General features: G+C 30.0%; 2 protein-coding genes across 3 annotated transcripts; one reads left to right on the top strand and one right to left on the bottom strand.

Moving 5' to 3' along the window:
* Window positions 1-316: 316 nt before the first annotated feature.
* LOC135145985 (uncharacterized) lies at window positions 317-7021 on the top strand. The gene is made up of 2 exons (XM_064078113.1): window positions 317-605; window positions 6825-7021. The coding sequence occupies exons 1-2, from the start codon at window positions 317-319 to the stop codon at window positions 7019-7021; spliced, it is 486 nt and encodes a 161-aa protein (XP_063934183.1).
* A 1661-nt stretch (window positions 7022-8682) lies between these two features.
* Window positions 8683-13625, bottom strand: LOC135146001 (ubiquitin carboxyl-terminal hydrolase 22-like). Of its 2 annotated transcripts, none has more exons than XM_064078140.1 (16): window positions 13402-13625; window positions 13150-13282; window positions 12928-13053; window positions 12638-12733; window positions 11800-11910; window positions 11579-11655; window positions 11354-11501; window positions 10893-11036; window positions 10074-10148; window positions 9830-9882; window positions 9366-9428; window positions 9206-9315; window positions 9032-9150; window positions 8945-8979; window positions 8825-8889; window positions 8683-8769 (listed from the first exon to the last, which is right to left on the bottom strand). In XM_064078140.1, exons 1-16 carry the CDS (start codon window positions 13537-13539, stop codon window positions 8715-8717), a joined length of 1548 nt encoding a protein of 515 aa, XP_063934210.1. In that variant the 5' UTR covers window positions 13540-13625; the 3' UTR covers window positions 8683-8714. The 2 variants fall into 2 exon arrangements, with proteins under 2 accessions (XP_063934210.1, XP_063934211.1); XM_064078141.1 differs by having other exon boundaries at window positions 9366-9425.
* Between the last annotated feature and the right edge of the window lie 822 nt (window positions 13626-14447).

Below are 14447 nucleotides of genomic sequence, written 5' to 3'. Positions count from 1 at the left end.
TCATATAGTATGTTTATCAGTAAATTTACTAAAATATAGGATTTTTAAGTTCAGCTCAATTTTGACACGTAAAAACTATAATTGTTTGAGTTTTTTTTAAAACATTTTCAATTAATTTATCTAACTTAAGTATTAAATTTTTCTCTGACTAATAATTATAACCAGTTCTTTTAAGAATCACAGGCTTAACTTGCAAATAAATGAATTTATGAATGTCACTTCAAGAAAATGTTTAGGTGGATGCGGAAAACGCCCCAACTATAACTATCAAAACGAAAAAAAAGCTTTATACTGTAAAAACTGTAAACTTGAAGGCATGGTGGACGTAGTTAACAAAAAGTGCGTGGGTGGTTGTTTAAAGCAGCCCAACTACAACTATCCGACCGAAAAAAGGGCTTTATGTTGCAACGATTGCAAGTTACCAGGAATGGTAGATGTTGTTAATAAACGGTGCGCTGGTGGTTGTGGAAGATTCTCGGTTTATAACACTCCAGGAGAGAAGAAACCCCTATATTGTAAGCAATGTAAAACTTTTGATATGATCGATGTTAAGAATAAGAGGTGCCTAGGTGGCTGTGGCAAACACCCATCCTGTAATTATCCAGGTAAAAAGAAACGCCTTTTTTGCAATTCTTGCAAACTTGATGGAATGGCAGATGTCATTAGCAGGAAATGCCTATGCGGGAAGAGATCAAGCTATTGTTTTCCTACTGAAACTAAACCTACCCACTGTAAGTCATGCAAAAAAGGGGGCATGAAAAGTATTCGCGCAATTAAAAGAGAATTAAAATCTTTATCGTCAGAAAACATCTGTGGGCAAATTAAATTAAATTGTTTTAGCTCAGATAACAAAAATTATAACTTAAACCCTGATAATAACCTTGTCACTCTTACTTCTTCTACTATAAATTATAATAGTGTTGATAATAATAATAGTAATATTAATACTGAAGAAAACAGTTATTTGTTAAATGATAGGTCGTTCACATCAACTTTGAATTATAATAAGGGAAAGGATTATGAGGGGAGCGCAAAACATATGCGACTACCGTTTAAAAATTTAAGTAATTTAAATAATTTGAACAAAAGTTATACTTTAATAAAAAGAAACAGTAAAGGGAAATATCGCGCGTATTCTGAAGAGAACAAAAAACCCTCAACGTCAAGTAAGAAAAAATTTAAAATATGGAGGCCATTTTAGCTTCTCTAAAAATTTAATTAAACATACATTAATTACTACTAACCCTTCATCTACTATTAGTTCTTATAACATATTTGCAACATTTTATGAAAAAAAGTATGTTGTAAGTAGCATGAAGATTTCCAAATAAAAACTTGAGCTTTAATCTTAAGACAGTTATATATGCTACTAATATAGTAATATGTGTAGCTCTAAATAGAAAAATTCGCCGTGTTGATCATAGATGTTAAGAAAAAAGGCTTCACCACCAATTAGAATTCCTAAACCATAACCCTAGTGATGAGCAGAATGGATAAAATTTTGGTTAATCAGTTTTATCGTTACTATCATGGTGGTACTATCTAATCGGAGTAAAATATGTTTAATCTACGTAATAGAGCTTTAATTTAAAATAAAAAAAACATGTGTTAACGGTTAGCAGCAAGAGAAATTTAAAACAGATTAGAATTGGTTAATCTACTACTATCTATTTATAAATTATTTTAAAATTTAAAGAGTTCATACGCTCTCTTCTCTAAATTTAATTTGACATCTGTTGAGAAACCACATAGTGAACTTTGGAAATCTTTATGACATAACTGTTAGTCCCTCTCCTGTAAACTTTAAATTTTAAAAATTATAGTAATAACTTATAATACATTGAATAACAGCCCATTCAAAACTTTAAATATTTTTAGACATTTCATGATGCTTACTTTTTAGTTCTTTAATATACTTTCAAGTACTTTAGTTGCAAATTACCATTTTAAATACTCGTTTTAAATAATTTAAAAAAAAAATAACCAAAATATATTTTTTTAAAAATTTTTTCTTAAGAAACAGGCCGTAATTGTCTAGCAGCTACTCTTTACTTATAAAGCCCTATTTAATTAAAGTAGCTGATGTTGTAAAAGTATTAAATTTTAACTGACGAACTTCGTAACTAAAACGTTGTAACTTTTAAGGAAACAATGCGAAGCGGGGGATGCACGATATGAGCGGAAGGAAATACACTAAGAAATCAGTGGGGAAGTATACTAGAGTCAACAGGATCTTACAGTGAAACCATACATGAGAATGTAAGCATACTCTTTATAATTGCAATCAAATATTATTTTAAAGTAAAGATAGTAGTCCCCGAGTAAAGCGTTATATTTTAAAGGAGAAACTATCTTTGAGACAGGTTTGGTTTGTTTAACATAAAGAGTTGGGAAACAGGCTCTATTTGCTTTAGCATATATCATCGTATGGGCTTCTATCCTCATAAAATTAAATATCGCGTTTAACATATGTGGCCTTTATGAACGATCAGACTTACAGCTTTTACAAATAGAAGTTTTCACGACACTTATACTAAAAGATCTCTTTTAAGCGGATAATAAAAGTTTTTTAGGCTATTTCAACAAACTTTTACTATCAATAGAGATGCATATTGGGTCATGAAGAAATGTTTTATATTTTTAAATAACTTATTTTCTGTAATGTCTTAAGCAACTAGAGGCCAGTTACCTCACTCGAAATTGCTTCATTGTCAGTGTAACGAAATTGAAAAAGATAACTTTCCGGGAAGGACTTAAGGGCAACATTATCACGAATTTAATCAGCATTTCTTATTTTCATTATTTGTAACCCAGCCGCATTACTGAAATAAACATTACCTATCTCCTTAACTATGACGAAGAGACACACAGGTTTTTCTAAAAGTTCTTTGAAATAAATCTTCTCTACATTATTTAAAGAAAAAAGCCTTCTAGTCAGCGTATAGTTATTAGTTATCTTTGCAGAAGATATGAGAAGAACGATTCGTTAGTAAGGAGAACAACTCATTTAATAAAGTACTTATACAAAAAATTTGGTGAGCATAAAAGTTTTCTTGCCAATAAGTTCTTTGTTTTCATAATAAGCATATTCCTTACAACGTTTTTCATGCGAAAAACTTTTTGACATAAATTCTTCTCAAGGTAATTTTTTTTCTCTTCGTAAACATGGATAGACACAATTTAATTAGCAAGCGCCTACCATTGATTTTACTAACTGGAAAATATTGGAGCTATATCCATTATTAACTCTATTTATCAAAATTTTTCATATCACTTGAGGTAAAGCGAAAGCAGCTAAGCTAATATCACCTAAACTAAGAAAATCTTTAAACAGTTTTACTGTTTTACATTTATTGTTAAAATAAGATCTTCTCAAAGTACGCAGTAGACAGCCAATCGTAGTAGAGATTAGAACTTCCTATGCATTTTTTTGTATAACTTTAGATTATTATCAAGACTACTGAGATAATCTAAAGTCTCTTGGATAAATATTATAAAGTTCTTTCGACTTTCTGTAGAGATAGTTACACGCATTTAAGAAAATGAAGCTGTTTATTAAATGCTCCATTTATAGAACGCTGTTAAACGTTTAGCCTACGACACGAAGATAGTGAATTAGCAAGTAATTTGTTTCAATATTGTTTTGATGATTATTAATTTGAAAGTTTGATTAATATTTCCAAAAGACATTTTACTAGACTAGGTGTTTCTTCTGATCTAACAGAATCCCTTGGGCGAGATTTTAACACCTTTAGAAGGGTGATAACAAATTATGAGGTAAAAAGTTTTGCACATTAAACTGTTTTGTGCAAGTAAAAACAATATGTTTAAGTTCTCCGCGAAACTCCGCGTTTTTTCGTGTTTTTTTTGCCTAAATCCTTTGGCATGAATTGCTTTGTAATAAAATTAGAGCAAAGATTACAGTTATTTATATATCTGTATAGCAGGACCATTGTATAGAACCCCATTGTATATAAAATTTTGGTGGAAAATTTTGCAAAATTTATGTTTATCAAATAAGGTCCCTCCGTTTAAGAAGGCTATACTATTTTTTATTATAAAAACTAATTATTAGTTTTTTACATCCATGTCGAGGCCAATTACAGCGTAGATTTTAAGAACTCCTTTTAAGTAAAACATATTTTTTATTTAGTTACGTTTTTCGTCCAAGCAAATAAAGTTGTGTTTTCGCTTGTGGTAAGTTATTTAAAAAATTTGCTTTAAACTGTTTAAATATGTACTAGTCCGCGTTTTACTATTATAAGCCCGCAGGACTGGAGCACGTAAAGACATTCATGCTTAAGCTGAGAGAGCACTATATATTAAGAGTATCTTCTATTAGAATAACATTTAATTGTAAAATTTTTGATAGTATGTATATATATATATTGATTAAATAAAAGGTTCCTTTCAGTCAAGCTTCCTTACTCCTTTTTGTGTGTGGTATCACACCATAGAATTGGTTAAGAATAGCAGGCTTATGCCAAAGCAGCTGGACGGCCCCCGACTAAGACGACTACACCTTAGTGTAATGGTTTATACATTAAAAAAAATTGTTAGCAGAGAAGGCGATTGAAGTCAGAGAGGTTAGTTAAGATAACTTTGCAGGTTAACTAATTTTATGTACAGCGCTTGAGTCCAGGCTTTTATCGAGTTAATAATTAAATTTTACTGTAATATAAGATTATAAAATATGTTTCATTACTATTTTTCCCGGAGGGGCTCCTTTATTCACTAATTGTGCACTGCAAATTAATCATGCATTTTTAAACAGAAAAATAATTATATAACTTTATCAAGTAAGCTGTTTAAGTGCTTTTGAGGTAAACTGTAAGCAGGATCTAGCATCATAACCATTTAATCCTAGAGCAGTTTTTATTCTGTCGTACCGTGTTCAAAATATTTATAATTGAAAATTTTCGGGCACCTATCTATTTAATTTTTCTATAAAATTGAAGAGGGAGTAGCTGCTAACAGAATTGGTTGAGCTTCTTTCCTTGGTAACTTTTTAAATTAGGGGTCCATGCTACTAAAAAGGAAGGTGGATGCCTTCGCGTCAAATGTAATTTTAAATCACTAAATATTTCTTGTTATTACACTTAAAAAAACTATATAGCGCATTTTAAGATTATCCTAAGTTATAACACCTAGATGAATATATTACGCTATATAAAAAATTCATATATTTACAGATTTTTACGTACGATTTGAGCAGTCTTAGAACAGTATGTTGCTCCCCGCTTTAATTATTTAGTATTATAAAATGTTGCTCTCAAAGGTGTAAAATTTACAGTTTATGACTAAATCTTTTTATTCCCATTCGTTTGCCTTTATTTTTTCTTCTCTTTGCAGGAATTTTTACAAATATTCTTAATAAAATTTTTTTTAAAGTAGCTAAGCAAATGACAACGACAAAAGTTATTAATACAAAATTATGCCACGTCGCGCAACTTTAAATAAAATTACTCCAGAGTTAATGAGGAGAGGAAACTAAATATAAATGACAGGAGACAATAAAATGTTCGCAGAACGGAGCCTCTAAGCAATAGAAATCAAAGAGGTTTAGTTAACATATAACAGTGGTTAGTAGAAAAATAAACTGAGACTAAAGACAGTACTTAAAAATGAGTATTGAAGTATAATATAATTTAACTTAATCTAATACAATTAGAAACAGAACTTGGACAAGCCCTTATCATTCAATTCTTAAGATAAGCAAATATATAATTAGGTTATCAATGTACTGTCTAGAGTCACATTGAGTCCTTTGCTGAATCCAATTTACATTTATAGGTCTTTAAAAAAACAGTAAGACCCTGAGTCGTTGATTATCGAGGGCTTTAAAAGAGTCCCAATTTTAAATCCTGCTTCTTCCGGCGTCCAATTACAGGCCTTGGCGATTTAAAAGCTTCGTTGTTAGCCAAGTGCGTCTATTAATCAAGCATAAATAGAGGCAAAACACCTCGTAGAAGGGCTCGTTGTTACCTGCGTGAAACTTAGACGCAGAAAAAATTATAATAGTAGGAAGGTCGTGCACGTTTGTGTTTTCGTGTTCCGCCTTAATTTAAAGTAAAGCTAAGGTAAACACAGCCTGCCTTGTATTTACTTAAAAACTTGTTTTTGAGAAGGGACTATGTACAAAAGTTTATATATAACCTAATCACATTGTTTTTGTTGTTGCTAACCCTTTTAACGTGACTATATTATTTATATAAACGTAAATAGGAAGAGACACTTTTTTATGTAGTTGTAACAGCTTTTTTTTAGTAACACTCTAGAGAAGACCTCTACTTGTAATATGATTATTAGAAGGTCCTACAGACACCATAGATATACCACTACGTCATAACTTGTTTATAGATACTGCAATTCGTTATCATATTCTGCAAAAGAGGGTAAAATAAAACCATGATAAACTGTCTTCACAGTCACAGCGGAATTAGAGCTAGAAATGATGGCTAGAAGTGAACCGCAGGACGTATCTGTAGCGGCAGATAGCGGGTTGCCATTTGGCACTTTGTCAGAAGAATAAAAAACTGCAGTCTCAAACCAAATCCCCACTTAATTAAGGTGAGGTAGAGGCTGGAAGCGACTGAGATAAGGCGGTGTTTTTTGTTACCAACCTTCTCACTGCCCAGTGCGCACATTTAACTTTAGCTGCTTTTAGGGACGAATTCCAAAGACCGCGTGGCCCTTTAGTCATTAGCAACGAACTTATAAATCGAGAATAGATGATGAAATCGCTGTTACAATCTTTGCAATATCGCAATGGAAAATATTAATTTAAATGGGATCACTAACGAGATGCTAAAATGTTGTTGCAGCTGGCGAGACCACCTTTCCTGTTTTGAAACTTCTCCTAAGTCGCTTGGCTCCCCCCCTCCAACACGAAGCAAAAACAGTCACTGTTGTAATAATCTCCAGGCCTTCGAGGACTTTAACAGACTCCAATGAATACTGCCCCATTAGCCTACTTCAGCAGTACATAAAAACCGTGAAGGCTGTTTTACTACGCCACTAGAAGAATTTATAGGGACACACGAAACGCCACTCAACAATTACTGCAATCTATTTGGGGGACAACTCGGAACTTCAATTTTTAAGAGACCCACGGACGTCACTTTTCTCGACATTAAACCATTTGACCGCGTATATGGCGCGAGGATCTCTACGCAAATTAACATGCCTTAGTTACTCCGAAGAACTTCTACCACCTACCCGCGGCGTTTCTGTACAGAAGTACCTTTTGAGTAAGAATTAACCCCGCGAGACTCGCATTGTACATGCGGGACATTCCAATATCTGCAAAATCCTCACACCCTACCCACTGCTATGTGCAACATGCACAATATCTCCGTGCAGTAAACTGCGCCCTACTATGGTTATGCAACATACGATTAACTATTGACGACCGCACTATCCTGCAACTGATAACCGGCACACCTTATTATGTGCGCAATGACACCTTGCGGATGACTTCGGTCTGGAACGAATTAAAATTCCACTACAGCTTTTTTAACTTGTTAGTAGGCCTCCTAACTTCCAGCGGACCTAAAAACGTACTAAATGAACTTTTATAGTTTTTTTTTATCTCTTTATTAACGGTATTTAATAGAATGAAACAAAAAATGACAGAATAGGGTCGACTTTGTTTCAAATTTATATTTATTTAAAAATTTCGCCGACTATTCCTATTAATATTTTTACCTGATTCTTCAAAACCAATAAAAATAGGAGCAGGATCACATCTATTATTCCATGCTGCATTATTCAGGCAATAATTCCCCCCCCTCATTATAAAGGAGGAATAAGCTTGCTTTGAACACACTAAATTCCACATGGTAATGGTATTTCTTCCCCCGGGAGAGCGAAGGGAAGGACTATACGGCGATAGAAGGGACAGGCGTAATTATAACCAATTGCTGCTTATTCTACTTCCCCTCTGTTAGATTTCCCACCATGTCAAAAATTGGACTTTAGATATAGGGTTCTAAACCCTCTATTAACGCATGGGGAAGGGGTGCGACCCTAACGATTTCCTGCATCATCCACTAGAAGAGCGGATGCGCATACTCAACACAGATAAATAGTCTTTATCAATAAGGGCATAGTAGCAAAGTAATAATAATATTACATGTAATGAAATAGTTAATTTTAATACAGTTATATTATTATAAAATATATTAATAAGTTAATAAAATAACTATACTCTTTGCCCTATCCCCCCCTCAATTTGATCTAAGATAGGTTTTGGCCACGAGTACTTGGTGTACCAACGAAAAAATCCTTTCCTTGGACTATAAACCTTCTAATTCAAGTTAATTATTTTTATTAAATTAGTTGTTTCAGTTTAAGATAATGTTTTTTTCTGACAGTATAGAATCTTTGCGTGAGAAGAGTTTTCTTTACTTGAGATGTTAACGGTTTTGTACTTCAATAAGTATAATATTTATAAATTTTTAAGTATATAAGGAATTTCTACGTGATTTTTAGACGTGTGTATGAAAGATGATGGGCTTTGTGTGCAATAAAGATATCCCTTGGATCTCAATTCAAACTACTTTTTACAATCTGACCTTTTATAAGATTACCTGCTGGTGGGCGCTTGTGTTGATAAGAATATTTAGTATAAAATTTACTTTATTTAATTAATAATTTTGATGTAATTTTAATTTTTAATTTCTCAGGATTCCAGATTAAACCTTTTTAAAATACTAAATACTGGAGCGTTCAAATTCAAGATTATCTTTTATATAAAATAAAAGATATCTATTGAAATTACTTTAAAAATCTATTAAACTTTAAAAAAATGTTAAGAAGCTGCCCTTCGCTATTAAGAACTTGCTCAAGTGTAGCAGTTGTTACGGCTCCATCGTCACAAAGAAACCACTTTATGATTATTATTATTATTATTATTTTATAATTATAATTATAATAGTAAAACCTGATTGTTATGTTTAACGTAGCTGACGTAGTGACCTTATTTATAATTGTTTTAAAAAACATAATTGTAAAAAAAGGTAATACCCACCAGAATGCAGCGAGCCGTGGTGATTAACAACAGAGAAAAGAGTATACTGGCTTTTCATAGACTCCAGAAGACTAATTTCTTCTTCTTTTTCAAGCTCTGAAACGTTTTTACCTTTTTTACTATTAAAAAAATAATTATATTTAAGAAAAAAATTATAATAAAAATAAAAATAACCATTCGCGTTTTCGAACAATAGCGGAAGAAAGAAAAGGAGCAATACTTAAATGAGAAGTGAATTCAATGCAAGATCTTAACTTGCTTGACTGGGCGTAATGCTCAAACCTCTAAAATAATAATAATAATAATAATAATAACAATAATAATAATATAATACTTTCAAATGGAAGCATAAAACAATGGGAGAATGTTTAATAGACAATTGCTTGGTTTTCTCCTGCTTATAATAAAAAAATAAACTTAAAAAAAATATATAATTTATAATTAAATAAGTAAATAAAAAAATTTTAACGACTGATAAAATATTTTTAAATAATAAAAATATTTAGTAAAGCTTTAGTATAAAAATTATAAAGTTGTTACAATATTCTACTGAAATATATATATAGAAAAACTTAATAAGAATTTTAAATATCTTAAAAACTTATTTATAATAAATAAAAAAGTAAAAATATATATAACGTATACATATATAAATTTAAAAAGTAATTCATCAGTTAGTCTAAAATATTTTACATTAAAATGTTATACTAACAAAACAAGTATATTTTAATATTGCATATAAAGTAAATAAAAAATAATATAAAAAAATAAAAATGGATAAAAATATAAAAGAGAAACTTCTTTACTGTTACAATTACTGCAAAAAATTTTCTGATCACTTCCCAAACTTTCTAAATAATAATAAATAGAGTATATTTTACCTTAGTATTATATAATATATAGTTTATAATATGTATAAATATCAAAAAATGTCTATCAAAAAAATAATCAAAGAATAGAAAAAAATAAAATTTTTTTTAAAAATTTTTTATAGTAAAGGTAAATCTTCTTTTTATATAAGCGTAATAAATATAAAAAGGACCGGGTTGAGTAAAACGGCGAAGACAATCATATAAAGTATGAGACTTTTTATTGGTGGTGCTCCCGGGCGTTTCTGCTATATAAACCAATAATAATAAGTTTTGCATACCTAAGATTTACAAAGTTTACTTATAAAACTTTTAAAAAAAGTGTGAGAGTACTATTAGTTTTTTTAAAAAGTTTTATTAATACACTTAATACTTTTGAAATATACACACAAAGTTTTGTTGTTTATTCAGTAAATAAAAGTTAACAAAACGAGAAGGGAAAAACCAATGATATTAATAAATTAAAAAAACGGCAACTGTTTAATATATCTCGCGAAAGTTGTATTGACTATAACAAACTTTATATGTAAATTAATAAAACTTTTTTTATCACAACGATTTTGAGTTAAAACTATAAAGTTTTTATATAAAAAAGATAATAAAAAGTCTTTTTTTATTTTAAAAAACTAACCTTTAGCCAAAAAGGAATCATATACAATTATAAACAATAATTAAATAAGTTAAAGAAAGTTTTTTTAAAAAAACTTAAAAAATTACAGTATCGTTGTTATTAACTACTATAAACCAAATTATATTAAATAAAAAATATAATTATAAACATTAAAGTTTATTTTAAAAAGTATAAATAGATTATACTTTATATATATATTTAAAAAAAATTTAATAACGTATAATAATAAAAAAAGAATAATAAAAATAAAACAGAATTATAAAAAAAAAATTTATATAAATATAATTGATAACTATTATAACATGTACTAAAATGAAATTGCGGCATGAATATATAAAAAAAGCAATTATGCAACAAATACACGAGTAGCCGTGAAGGTCCAATGAGACATCCCAAAATGGATCGACCGTGGTGGACACGTGGCCGCATCTCATGCAGCTCACGTCAGACCGCAGAGCGCCCGTAAAGATCTGATGGATGATGCACTGGCATTTCTTGGGCTTTCCTGTTAGCAAAAATATATAGTTATACTAATTTTTAAAAAAACATACATTAGTACTATTAAGAAGTTATACACAGAATTATTATTGATAAAAAAGTTACTTTGTTTCGACAAATAACTAGTAATAGCTTAATAACTTTGCACAATTAATAACACATGGAAAGTAGGAAAAAATAAACTAATTAGTACGCACAGTCATGCAAAATAAAAAAAATTGATTAGTGTAAAATTAGCCGTCGTGATGGGATCGGTATAACAATTACAAGTGTTTATATTATTATTTTTACTTTTATTATTATTATTATTATTATAATTAATACCTTGACAGCTCAAATGCATGCCGTATAAAGCGGCAATAAAAAATTCATGAGCGTCTTGCTGTTCATAACCTGAAAGGTGGTGAGCATGTGTCCAGACAGAATGGAGGAATTTATGAGGTGAGTAAGGATGAATACTTCCGCTGAAAAACTGCAAAGCTCACATAAAAATAGTATGAACTCATAAGCAAATTTTTTTAAAAAATATTAGATGGAAGCTCTGCTTGCCTCTCTAAACAAGAAGTTTAACTCGCAAGCCAAACAGACTGATTTCTTTTTAGCCGAACGCAAAACGCATAACTCTTCTATAAAAATATAAAGTTTAAAAGTTTTACTCAATTTTAGATTTAAAGTAAAATTAGCAAGTATAATTTTCCCCGACTTAACTAAATCTTAATTAAAAAAATTCAAAAATAAAATACTTTTTTTTCATTATTTATATGCAAAACCTGTATGTTTGCCAGATAAAAAAAAGTTTCTTAATAGAGGATTGTGAATAAAAGACTGAAGAATACAACTCATGAAACACGTGTTTCCTAAATTGTTCAAACCACGAAGGCCTGCTCTTAATAATAGAATACTTTAAATAAATAGATAAAAGAAATAACACGAACAAGTTTTATACAACCTTCGCACTAATAAAAATACAAAAAAGTAACGAAAGTTTTCTAATCACGATCTTCTCTAATTTTTAAAAACAAATTTAGTAAAGTGCGTTGAAGTTGGGTCGCACTTGCAAAAGTCGTTTAGCTGCAACTTTCTCTTTTTTTTTCTATTTTTCTTAGTATGGACAGTTGGTTCTTTTTATTAATTATTCTTAACCTTGTATACTTTATAAAATCAAGTTTGTTATTTTTAAAAAATCGCATTTTAACAAAATCAGAATTTAAAGGTATATAATAATAACAAAACTTTATTAAATTCTCGTACAGAAAAACACGTTTACTTATATCGTTTAACATAATTCTCATTTCACTGCAAAATTATAGTAAGATCTACAAAACCCATGGAATTTATAATTAAGGACTAGCTTGCACAAAAAAGTTTTTTTAAAAGTGCGGTGATATTAATGTTACTGCTTTCTCTTTAAATTTCTCTGTCAAGTTAAAATAAAAAACTATTAAATTAGAGTAGAAACGAATTAGATGAAATCTAAATTCAAACAAGGCGAACTAAAGACTAAAAATATAAAAATTCTTTTATATATATAAAACAATCAAACATTTTTGCGTCAATCATTTCATATTTCGGTTCTACTTATGATGAAGTAAAAAAAAGAAAAATTACCTTCACCACCGTTTCTCGTAGAAAAGCGCCTCAGAATCTGATTTTCTTTTTCAGAAGGCTTCCAAGAGGTAAATAGAATTCTGCGGGGATTATAGTCTAATAAAAATTAAAGTTTTTACGAAGTTAATTGTGGATTTAACGTACTGCTAAAAATGCAGTTACTGAGTAAGAAAATTAAGTAAACGCCTTTGTAGTTTTATAAAAAATTGTTAGCCTACTTAAGAAGTTCTTTAGAAAGTTATAATATTATAAAATTATCAGTATCTTAAAAAAAACTTATTTTTTAAAACCATAAGACTGAAGTGCAGATAGTCGCGCCTTATTGCTTTGAATCTCTTTAAATCGATCCAAAACAGAATCATAAATGTATTCTTCACATAGAAAACAATAAATTTGTTTGCAATGGAAATCCGCAGCTTTTAAATAAACAAACAAAAATTTAGAATTTAAAAATGTTTAGTAGAGGTCTTGAAAAAAAGTTAAATATTATCAGTATCGAAATAAAGTTGGACCAAAAATGTGATTAGAATTCTTGTAATGGTCTAAAGCATGCCCTTTAGACCAGCAAGAAAAAGTTGCACAGCCTATACAAGCATGTAGCCTTCCGCTAACAAGCCCGCAATTATGACAGGCACAAAGTAGTTTCTGTATATATTTTAATCAAAATAAGTTCTTTTGTTGATACATTAGAAGCAGAGCCAAAAACGAACAGGTAAAAGTATGGAATTAATATAACGAGCAATTGTATACGCTATAAACCGAACTTTTTCATTCTTCTTTCGAAGCCTACTAAACTTATAAAGAAAACTAAAAACGATTTCAAACTGCTTGAGATATAGTTCACTTCGAATGATCTCTTTGTGCTTGCAAGTGCAATAGTCTAATTCGTGCGATGACGACATTGGCAAACGCTTTTAAATTCAAGGTATCGACTGCCGGCGCATAAAAATTTTGAAAAGTTGAAATAATTTATCATATTAACATTGTTACCATACTACTACTATACTACTACCCCTGCTCTAGAAATTACGCTAACGCCCCTTTACTAAATTACTAAATATACACTATGCAAGAGCAGTTGCTTGTTTGCGATCCCTCCCCTCCAGTAGCTTGCCTTGGTTAAGGATGTGCGCTAGTATTCCACTCCGACTTCATCGTATACATATGCGCTCCAAAATAACGGCTCCATAAATAGTAATGAAAATTAAAATTATATTTATATACGATTAAGTTTTAATAAACCAGTTTATGGGTTAAGGAGGTTAAATTAAATAAATAAGACATTACTAGCATTCATATTATATATTTTATGTCATTATGCCAAATGCTCTAAATTATAATTACGGCTAAGAGGATAAGTTAGTGATATTACATAGAACATTATTTTAACTAGTCCTTTCCACCCTAAAATAAGAAATTATACACGATGATTTTTCTTTTTTAAATATACGATTTATTACATTTGTAAGAACTCGATACTTCAAATGATTTTCCGGGACTCCAGCTTGGGCGTGGTGAGGGTCCTAACAATATTGAAGTACTATTGTGATAAATATACATCTTTCATGCTTTGTTTCATGAGACTCGTCTCTCAAAAACACTACCAACGGTTTTCTGTGAAATTTGCATTAATGTTATAACGATGCGGAAAATTATTTAAAATGTTTTTTAAAAAAGAAGTATTAAAAAAAAATTAATTTTAAAATTTTGAGTAGTAGTGCGGTTACTACGAAGACCTCCGAATAATTTCAAAATCAATTTATTATTGGTATATTTAGGTCAAAAAAATCATCCATTGCTCAAAATCTCT

Source organism: Zophobas morio, unplaced genomic scaffold (assembly GCF_036711695.1).
Source record: "Zophobas morio isolate AGI-343-1 ecotype UQ-CSIRO unplaced genomic scaffold, CSIRO_AGI_Zmor_V1 ptg000205l, whole genome shotgun sequence".
Lineage (NCBI taxonomy): Eukaryota > Metazoa > Arthropoda > Insecta > Coleoptera > Tenebrionidae > Zophobas > Zophobas morio.
Note: the sequence above shows the minus strand (reverse complement) of the source record. Positions and strands in the feature narration are given on the sequence as shown.

Bases quoted from the DNA above. Each gene is read 5' to 3' on its own strand.
- LOC135146001 (XM_064078140.1), bottom strand. From the start codon at position 13,539: ATGTCGTCATCGCACGAATTAGACTATTGCACTTGCAAGCACAAAGAG. The intron at 9,429-9,829 runs GTTTCTCTTTTA...TTTTATTATAAG, and splicing joins GTAATTGTAACAGTAAAGAA to CAGGAGAAAACCAAGCAATT. The intron at 8,770-8,824 runs GCAGCTTCTTAA...TAATTTCAATAG, and splicing joins CAAGTTCTTAATAGCGAAGG to ATATCTTTTATTTTATATAA.
- LOC135145985 (XM_064078113.1), top strand. From the start codon at position 317: ATGGTGGACGTAGTTAACAAAAAGTGCGTGGGTGGTTGTTTAAAGCAG. The intron at 606-6,824 runs GTAAAAAGAAAC...ATGTTGTTGCAG, and splicing joins CCCATCCTGTAATTATCCAG to CTGGCGAGACCACCTTTCCT.